This window comes from Arachis ipaensis, chromosome B10 (genome assembly GCF_000816755.2).
Source record: "Arachis ipaensis cultivar K30076 chromosome B10, Araip1.1, whole genome shotgun sequence".
NCBI lineage: Eukaryota > Viridiplantae > Streptophyta > Magnoliopsida > Fabales > Fabaceae > Arachis > Arachis ipaensis.
The window spans coordinates 30,272,487-30,282,486 of record NC_029794.2 but is presented as its reverse complement, the minus strand read 5'-3'; the positions used below and the strand labels follow the sequence as shown (position 1 = coordinate 30,282,486).

The window sequence follows — 10,000 nt, the reverse complement described above, 5'->3', positions numbered from 1 at the left end:
TCAGTATTTGAAGTACTAAAAAGGGAAAAGTATAATCAAGAGCATCCTAATCCTATTCTCAGAAGCATATTTGTGTGAATAAACAAACACTAACAAGTGACTATTAAGTATACTCTAAGAAAAGGAAATAGAATGGCAGATTGGATTGCAAAAAGGAACACTAGCAAGGAGTTGGGATACCATTTTATTGACAATCCACCCATAGAACTTAAAAAAATTTTGGCTGATGATTTCACAGGGACCCGTTTTGTCTATAAATTATATATATATATTTTTTTTTCTTTTGGGGCTGTTAAGCCCCCTTCCTTTACCAAAAAAAAAAAAAAAAAAGTTGAACATTACTTTTCCATTATCCCCACGTGACAGATATTGCAGCACTAGTCCCCTAAACATTAAACCCGCAAAAACCCACCAGGCCACCCCTCCGTGTCTCTGTCTCGTCAGTTGTCACTCTCCCACTAAGCCAAGCTCTCTCATCTCTCTCAGTGTCGCTCTCGCACTCAAGCTCTCTCGTCTCCTCTCTCTCTCACTGCCTCCGGTCTCACTCTCAAGCTCGTCGTCGCTCTCTGTCTCGTCACCGATTCGCAGTCAGCGCTCGCCTTCCCTGCCTTCGTCGTCGTCGCCGGCGGCAGAAGCAGCAGATCCCGGGGCTAGTCGTCGTCGTCGCTCTTTGTCTCGTCACAGTCTCGCACTCAGGCGCGTCTTCCCTGCGCTCGTCGTCTCCGGCGGCAGAAGCAGCACGTCCCGGGGCTGGTCGTCGTTCTCGTCTTCTTGCTTCGAGCCTAGTCAGCTTCCTCCTCGCCATCAGCTGCTTGTCCCCGATTTGGTGAGTTCCAATAAATTCCCCTGTTCTTCCTTGCTCAATTTTGTTGTTGTAATTCATCTCTGCACCTTGATTTTGTTGCTGAAAATATCACTGAGTTGAATTGTTTACTGATTATCATCACTGAACCTTTAATATGTTGCTGTCTTGTTGAAAAAATCACCTAGCTAAAGCTGAAATATCACAGAACTATTTTTTTGTTGCTGAAAATCATCAATGAGTTGAATTTGTTATTGTTTATCATCACTGAAGCTTGAATATGTTGTATTGCTATAATCATTTAGCTAAATTTTTTTTGTTTCTGTAAATCATCTTGAGCTAAATCTTTTGTTTCTAAAATTTATCATAGTTGAATTTGTTGTTGAAAATGAGGTTCATGCTCTCTGCAACTCAGAATAAAATTGTTTAGTTAAATTGTTGTTCCCATGCTTGCTGTTTGTTTTCTTTTTTTTTTTTCTTTTGCTAGAATTGTAAAAATGTCTTCGTCACAACTCAGATGCTATTATGAATTATTCTTGATATTGATATGTGAAAAATACACAAATGTAGATATAGATGCAAATCAAAATGAAGGAAATGTTGGTCAAGCTTCAAATTTGTCCTATGAAGATATAGATGCTGACTTTGAGATCACCCCTTGAATTTGATTTACTGATTGTGTTATTTTTTGCTCTTTCTTGTTCATTTAAATTGAAAAAGTATTTTGTACTAGTGACTAGTTTATTATCTCTTTTTGCATTATTAGTTATCTCTGATTGTTATTAATACGTTTGTAAAGACATGCATTTTAAGTTTTAACTTTTGATTTTTTTTTTTAATTTTACACTTTTATTTAATTATGACCGGATCAACCGGGAAAATTAGTGACTTACCGGTTGAACCGGTGACCTGGTCGTATGATGGGGTCAATTACTGGTTCGATTCTGATATCTATGCTTTCTTTTCTTCCCTTCGGGTTCCGCCCCTTGCTGTCTTTCCCTTTCTCACTGAAACAACCCAACAGCGGCATCTCAAAGTTTCATCATGCTTACAGGTTCCCCTTTTAACTTCTCCATTAGACTATCAATTCATCGTTTCTTAGCATGCAATCCAATTGTTTGATCAATGTGCTAGCTCAGGTGAATTTTATTTTAAATGGTATTCTACATAAGAAGAAGAGTATATAAATGGTTTTTGGCAAGTTGATTGATGGATCCTCAAATCATTTTTCTAGAATTAATGGGGAATTTTGCAATGGGGATTCATGGCAAAGTCAATGCATTTGTTTTCATAGTGTATGATAAAAGAACCAAAAACAATAACGTATTGTACTGCACTGGTGAAATTTATAAGCTTGTAGAGTCTTGCTTTTAACAAACTTTTAGATAGTGGGTAGGACATGAATTGAAGAAGGGTGTCTTAACATCATTTTATTGGTTTATCTCGAGATGATAGAATTTTTTGAAATGGTGGAACCTTGCTTGACATTTGCCAAGTGATCCTGGTTTGTTCTTTGAATCCTGGATTGGTGCTCTAGAATATAATGATTTTGTATTTGGATATATAGGCTATTTTGGTTTAAGAGTGTTTGATTTTTTTTTTTTGGGTGTGGTTTGAATAGATCATAGGAGCTCCATTCAAAATGATTTGGTTAACTTGCAAGTGACATTTTGGTCTCCTCAGTAGGCTTCTATGTTTATGACCGTAGCTGCTGAGTACTGACTTTATCTTGTGCTTGGTGTAATTGTTCATCATGGAAAGCATTTGACATTGATTCAGTCATGTGTAACTTGATAATAGGTCCAGCTTTGGTTTTGTGGTGATTTTATACATGAGTGATTCACGATGGTGTTTCTGATGTTTAATGTTCACGATTGGACTATTGGAATTCATGAGTCCATCAACCAGAATTGGCCGATTTCCTGTACTTTTTGGCTCCTCATCTATCTTGGATGAACGGAGTTGATCTATACTTATCAATAAGATAGTTATGGTTCTTCTGCTTGACCCTTTCTGTCTTCATTCATGGTGACTATAATTTTGTGTGATGTTTATGATGATGTAATCTCCTTAAAAATATAAATGCTCAGTTTTTCAATATGTATGATGATGCTGTTTTATGTATTTTTCAAATTTATATGAATGTAGTGTATATTTTAACTAGCATTTTTAATTCATTTCCTATGACAGTATATCCTTTTTTTATAATCATGCTTGCATTTATTTATTTATTTTCTCAGCTAACTTGAAAGATATGTTTTTCCTTTTGTGCAGGTTCAAACACTGGCAGTTACTTGCAACTTAGGGCTACAAATTTCAATAGAAGGCCGATTCTTGGTAATCTTACTCTTTGCTAAATGCATATATATATACACTACATTGTTCACTTCAAGAAGTTGTTAACTGTTATGAAAGTATCTCTCGTGTTTTCAGGAAACCAGATGAGCATATTTCTTTCTTTGCTGAGTATGTAACATATGCTATTATGTAGGTTTAAAAGGAGAGAAGCTGCTGTTTTCAAGCACTAGGTGTTGCCCGAAGTTTAAAATTTCCTGCAAACTAACAGAGTTGGGAAATGATTTACACTCAAGAAATGATCTCGAAAAGAATCAACCTTTGGTTAAGATGTGTGGCATTACATCAGCTAAAGATGCTGCTATGGCAGCTGAAGCGGGTGCAAATTTTATCGGGATGATCATATGGCCAAACTCTAAACGTTCTGTTTCACTTTCTGTTGCAAAGGAGATATCTAAAGTTGCTAGAGATTATGGAGCCGAGCCCGTGGGAGTATTTGTCGATGATGATCTAGAAACAATTTTAAGAGCTTCTGATGCATCGAATCTTGAATATGTTCAGGTAAAATTTTTCTTGCCATTTACATATATTCCATGACAAGTATTTAATTTCATAATCTATTGGACAATGCAGCTTCATGGACATGGTTCTCGGTTAGTTTTTCCGTCCTTGATTCAAGAAAACCGTGTAATATATGTTCTCCATGCAAATGCGGATGGGAGCCTTTTAAACACAATTTCTGATGAAGATTGTTCTCTAGTTGATTGGGTTCTTGTAGATAGCGCGAAGGGTGGCAGGTATGGATACATTTTCTATTGGTCAATGGCAATCAGCCCGTTAGATAATCTCTCTTTTCTTTGCTTCTGTCCCCGATTTCTTCGTATTAATTGGTACTTTGACAGCACTGAGATTAAAACCTTTCTCATGCAAATGATTCAAATTGGTCACTACTAGACGACTCTTATTGGCTTTTCTGCTCAAATATTAAACTCATTATACGCTGTTGCAGTGGCGAAGCATTCAATTGGGCTCAGTTTAAACTACCTAAAATTAGAAGCAAACACGGTTGGCTCTTAGCAGGAGGAATCAATCCAAATAATGTTTCCGAGGCTCTGTCAACTCTCAAACCTGAAGGAGTGGATGTTAGTAGCGGCATATGTGACTCAGATGGTATCCAGAAGGATCAATCAAGAATAACTTCCTTCATGAATGCAGTCCATTCTGTAAAGTATTGATTCATGTTAATTTATTGTGACCTTCGTGACAGAAAAACATATCTGCGTGATACTTTGTCACAGTTTTGTACATTTAAGTCCAACTTTAGACCCAAAAGTTTCCATTGGTAGAGATGTTTTTCGGCATGGGAATACTGTAATGCCGGGTATCATAGATAGATGCATGCTTTATTACTTGAACCAGATTCAAAATAAAAAAACATGTGCAAGGATTAGTTCAGAGTCTTTTTTATTTCATATTGCCATTTATGTAGACAACACTAAACTAGATGTGAATAGAAGAATTCATTTTTCCTTATATTATCTTTGCTTTTCTATGGAAACATGGGGTTATGTTGGCACATTTTTCACATACATATCCTCATTACAATGCTTACTTTTATGGTTTAAGGTTAAAGTTAACCTTCTATCTGCAGAGTTTGACACTATGAGGATGCTCAAGTGCAACTAAACATGGGCATAAAAAGTGTATTCCTTTTAAAATGTAATATCTTTTTTTTTTCTAGGTATGAAAATGTAATATCAAACACAGGAATGTTGTTCTACCATCTCAAGTGACTGGATTTTAACTAATTGGTTTTAGCTGAATTAATTGACTGGCGACAGTTTTTCCAATACTAACCTTTTTCTTCTTGCCAAAATTTACTTCATGATCAGTTTCTTTCAAAAGCTAGTGTGTTGAGATATGTGTGGTTAGATCATTAGCCTTAGTAAAAAGTAGTATCTTGCAATTATGATGTGATAATTGCAACATGGCTATATATTTTTCCTCATTTGTATAGTTCCAATCATCAGAAATTCGGAATATACATATTCAGCTTTTCTCACACTACTATTCATTTTGTTTTATTTTTACAATTTTGTGACTTATTTAAATCGTAGCTTGTTTGGTACAAGTTTGGTCAAACATCTGCCTCAAATGATTGGCTAAGAGTGAGTGGGAAAGCCATATAAAACTGCAGAATAAGTGAGTTGGTAAGTGAGGCTGATTCTGATATTGCTGGAGTGAAGGGAAGTAGGACCTACATAAAACCGAAACCAACCAATCAAGCTGCATTTGGAGACAAATTTCGGGTGTATATGAGACATGGTTTGTGGTTCACCTTATGGCTCTACCTATTCTACCACCGAAAAAAATATGCTAAATTAGTCCCTAAAAAATTTTAGTCGAAAATCGATTTAATAAAGTAATAACTAATAAGTAAAATAAAGTAATAAGGGCAAGAACGAATAGCGGGAATCAAACCTGCTGCTTGGTTTACGTAAATTATAAGTAAAAACTAAAAAGGATAGGGCAGTAGCAATAAAATGCTAGAATATTTTTCAATTCATCCTATTTTATATAAATGTCAGAATATTTCTCAATTCATTCTATCTCATTAGTTTTGGAATGGAATATGATTTTAAAGGATGAACTGCATAGTTCTAATAAGACTTTATTTTTGAATAAATTTTTAACAAATTTTAATTTTAAAATTTATTTTTTATTTTTTATTTTATTAGACAAATTAATTTTTATACAAATTTTGCTACAAAAATAAATAAATCAGTCTCTATTGTTATTTAATAAAAACATAATAATCTCCAAAAATTTTAAAATTTTTTAAATTAATTTGTTTATATGGACGAACAATTTAATATGAGAACTGATATAATAATTAAAAACTGTTGAGAGTTAAAATATATCTGACAATATTTGTTAAGAACTAATTTAAGATATTACAGACATACAAACTCTTTTTACAATTGAATTCGGCGCTAGACACAGACTTATTTTGTGTGAATTTTACACTCCACCCAATGGTAAAAGATTGTGTTGGCTCAGTGTACCCACGTAAATGAGAGCAAATAACAATCTTTCACTATTGGACCCATTGAATTATTTGCTCCTTATACCCTATATATTAATATATATTTATTCCTTGTTTAAACCTGTATTAGATTAGATAAGAATGATTGGTCATTTTGAATACTTTTTTTTATAGGGTTGTTCATCCTTAACACATCTACGGATGGACCATGTTTGGGTTTTACCAATGAAGTCTGGAAATATTTAAATACTTTTAATAATTAAAAGAAAACATTAAAAATAGTTAAAAATTTATTTTATATTTTAATATCAATAAATATTAAAATATCATTGTAATTTATCTAAAAAATACTTTATATTTTTTATATATGATGTGCCTCGTGTCTTATAAAATTTTAAAATTCGTGTGTCCACATATTCCATGTTATGTCGTATTCTATCTCCATGTCATAGGGTTTTACACTTTGATGTTGCCACTTAGCTACTATGATGAATACATCTATCATGAAGGCGAGGGAAGAGATTTGGCAATAACTGATAAGAGAATCCAAATTTCATATGCTTCTTATAGCATTTTTTGCCTTCAATTTCATCCTTATAAGGTGTTTTCCCTTAAAAGAATTATTACTATTTTCTAGTATTTCTACCATGGTTTTGCCTTAACTTGGAAAAAAAGACATGCCTCCACTATGAAAAACCAACAACCAAAGGAAGTGAAGGTTGTCATTACTTCTTGGCAAGCACATAACAATAAAAAGGACAAGGTATTGATTCCTTCCTTAGCTTTTACTTTTCTCCAACATAAAGACACTAATGATTCCGGAATTTGCTTTAGAAAAAGCATTACCAATTTCATTATCCTTAATAAAAAGGATATGATTTAGATTTGTCAAAACACAAGTAGATTAGTTACTATTTAAAAGAGTGTTATAATTTATGGTTTCTCATCCGACAGACAAATAACTAATTTGTTGGTTAACGGATTGTTACATGTATAGGGCGAAATTCAAATTTTCGACATTTATTTAAGTTGATTAGTGAATTAACTAATATACCAATTCAAATTGGTTAGTACATGTTATAAACTTATAATTAAATAAATAGATAAATAAATAAATCAGAATAAAGAATAAGATTCATATGCAACCCTTAAAGATAAATTGATAAATATTTAATTAAAAGGTAAGAATATAATAAAGCAGATTGTATGGTTGCACCAACTACAAAGATGAAATGTGATGAGCAGGTGAGCTTTGAGAAAATTGACCATAGTGGTTTATAGCTTCTACGGTGATGATGATAAGATTTTTTGCAGTTGACCTACTTAGATTGAGATTCTCTATATTTTTTTCCCCACAAGAGATCTCTATTTCACAAGAAATTAAGTTCAAAATTAACATAGCCACTTAGATTGAAACCCTCTACAGTTTAAACTTTAAAGGGGGACCCCGCCCTAAATAATTAAATAGTATAACGTCAAATGAGTACATTTATCAATACTTTAAATTTTATAATAAGATGAAGGTTGTATATTAAAAAATTTATTCATCTAAGCAAAAATATTATCAGGAGCCAATAACATATATAATATTAAATAAAATTTATGTAAATTTATGGAGTTGATCCGTTTGGTTGTTGATGGCAATGTCGGAGATGACAACGGATTACAACTTTTATTTTTATTTATGTTTTTTAGTCCTGTGTTCTTTTTGCTCCACTTTACTGTGTTGAGCTACCTATGTTAAAAAAAAAAATATATTGATAGAGAATATATTTTATAGTACAAAAAAATGAGGCCTGCTACACATACAAGCCTTTTTGGCTTACAAGTTATACAAGTTGCTCCAAGTTTAAGAAAAAAACACGCGCTCCTTCAACAACACATTTACTCTTCGTCTTCTTCCTCAATCAAAACGCAAACCATCAAGAAAAAAATACGCGCTCTTTCCACCCACGTTCACTCTTCCTCTTCTTCCTCAATTAAAACGCAAACCATCAAGATTCAAAACAAACTACTACGATTCTGCAGAAACGTTCCAACTCTTCGCGAAGAGTAGAAGAAATCAAGAAAAAAATATACAAATCTCCATAAAAAATCACCAGAAAAAAGGAAGAAACATTATTCAAGGTACTGTTTTACTGTTCTTCTAGGTTTTTCTTCTAGATTGTCTCTGCCATGTGCCTCATCCTTAACCAGCAAAACATTAAAAGATTTCAAGAAGAAATATACTGTCTCCCCCTATTTTGGGTGTATTTCTTAAATCCTTTGGGTGTATTTCTGTAATTCTTTGGGTGTATTTCTGTAACTGTTTGGGTGTATTTCTGTAATCCTTTCTGTAATACACCCAAACGATTACAGAAATACACCCAAATGGTTACAGGAATTCACCCAAACGATTATAGAAATACACCCAAAGGATTACAAAAATACACCCAAAGGATTTAAGAAATACACCCAAAATTCGTTGAAGTACACCTCATGCATATTTCAGAACTCTTTCTCTTTTTCCTCCTCATCTTCTGCTGCTTCTTCTTCTTCAAAAACGATTTCAGAGCTTGATGTAAAAAAACAATGGAAATCGAGAATAACGAAGAAAGAAAACAGAGAAAAAAGCACGTAAATGAAGAAGAAGAACAGAAAGAGGAAGAAGAACGTGCAACAAGAAGAAGAAGAAGGAGAAAGAGAAGGAAAGAAACGAAAGAAAAGAAGAAGAAGAGGAAGAGGAAGAAGAACGTACAAGAAGAAGAAGAACAAGAAAGAGAAAGCAAGAAACGAAAGAAGAAGAAGAAGAATGTGCAGTAAGAAGAAGTAGGAAGAGAAAGAGAAGGCAAGAAACGAAAGAAAAGAAGAAGAAGAAGAGGAAGAGGAAGAAGAAGAACGTACCTTGCATCGCGTTTTGGGGGGTTTATTCGTTAATTAACTTGTAAAACATACAAGCCCTAATGACTTGTATACAGAGCTTTTCTCAAAAAAAATATATATACTTTTTTACTAATAAAATGGTAAACATCGATTCTTCATATCATAAAATTTATCGATAATAGAATTTGTATCAAATCTTTCAACAATTTTTTTTTAATATAAATCAAAAAGACAATTAGTAAAAAATTCATCTTTTATTTTATTTTCGAGTCTATTCTTTACAATATTCACAGTTGAATAAGATCTCTAAGTTGTAGTAGTTAAAACATGAAGAGTTAATATCAAACTAATAAAACAATTAATCAAATGATACATTAAAATTTTTTCTGTCTTTATTAACTTTTGACATAATTCAAAAATTATACATAAATTATTTAATTCAATAAGATTAAGAACATCAAATTTATAATATTAAGCTTGTATTCTAATGTAAATTTTTTTTATTATTGAACCCATTTGGATAAAAAAATTTTACTATTTTATTTACTTTTTAGATATTAAAAATTATTAATATTTAAATTAAATTTTTATTTATACTAGACTAAATACTAAATTATTTTTAAATAAAAAATAAAATTATATAACCCCCCATTCCGTCCCTGCATCTCAACTTTGGCTCAAAAGTTTTTTAGTAAAATTTGAAAACAACTGTTTAAAAGAAGAAGAATAAATTTTTAGAAAAAGTGATCGCTATTTCACAAAAAAAAAAAAGTTCAAACTTAATATATTTACACCACATTTTACAGTATATAAAATATAAGCCAGTTTAGTGTATAATATAAAATGACTATATTTATCAATTATTTAAGATTTTATCCAAAAAATATAAATTAAATACAGATATTTGAAGGCGCATTAATAGTAAAAATATTTTCTCATTCAATTATACAAATAGACTTATCTATACCGAGACCAATTCTTATTCTTAACAATTT

General features: G+C 32.2%; 1 protein-coding gene across 5 annotated transcripts; it reads left to right on the top strand.

The window, feature by feature from the left end:
- LOC107623529 (N-(5'-phosphoribosyl)anthranilate isomerase 1, chloroplastic) lies at positions 411-4,630 on the top strand. 5 transcript variants are annotated; one of them, XM_016325846.2, is made up of 6 exons: positions 411-826; positions 1,827-1,856; positions 3,077-3,139; positions 3,294-3,658; positions 3,731-3,894; positions 4,107-4,630. In XM_016325846.2, exons 2-6 carry the CDS (start codon positions 1,847-1,849, stop codon positions 4,330-4,332), a joined length of 828 nt encoding a protein of 275 aa, XP_016181332.1. In that variant the 5' UTR covers positions 411-826; positions 1,827-1,846; the 3' UTR covers positions 4,333-4,630. The 5 variants fall into 5 exon arrangements, with proteins under 5 accessions (XP_016181332.1, XP_016181331.1, XP_020968771.1 ...); XM_016325845.2 differs by having other exon boundaries at positions 1,779-1,856; XM_021113112.1 differs by having other exon boundaries at positions 412-826; positions 3,291-3,658.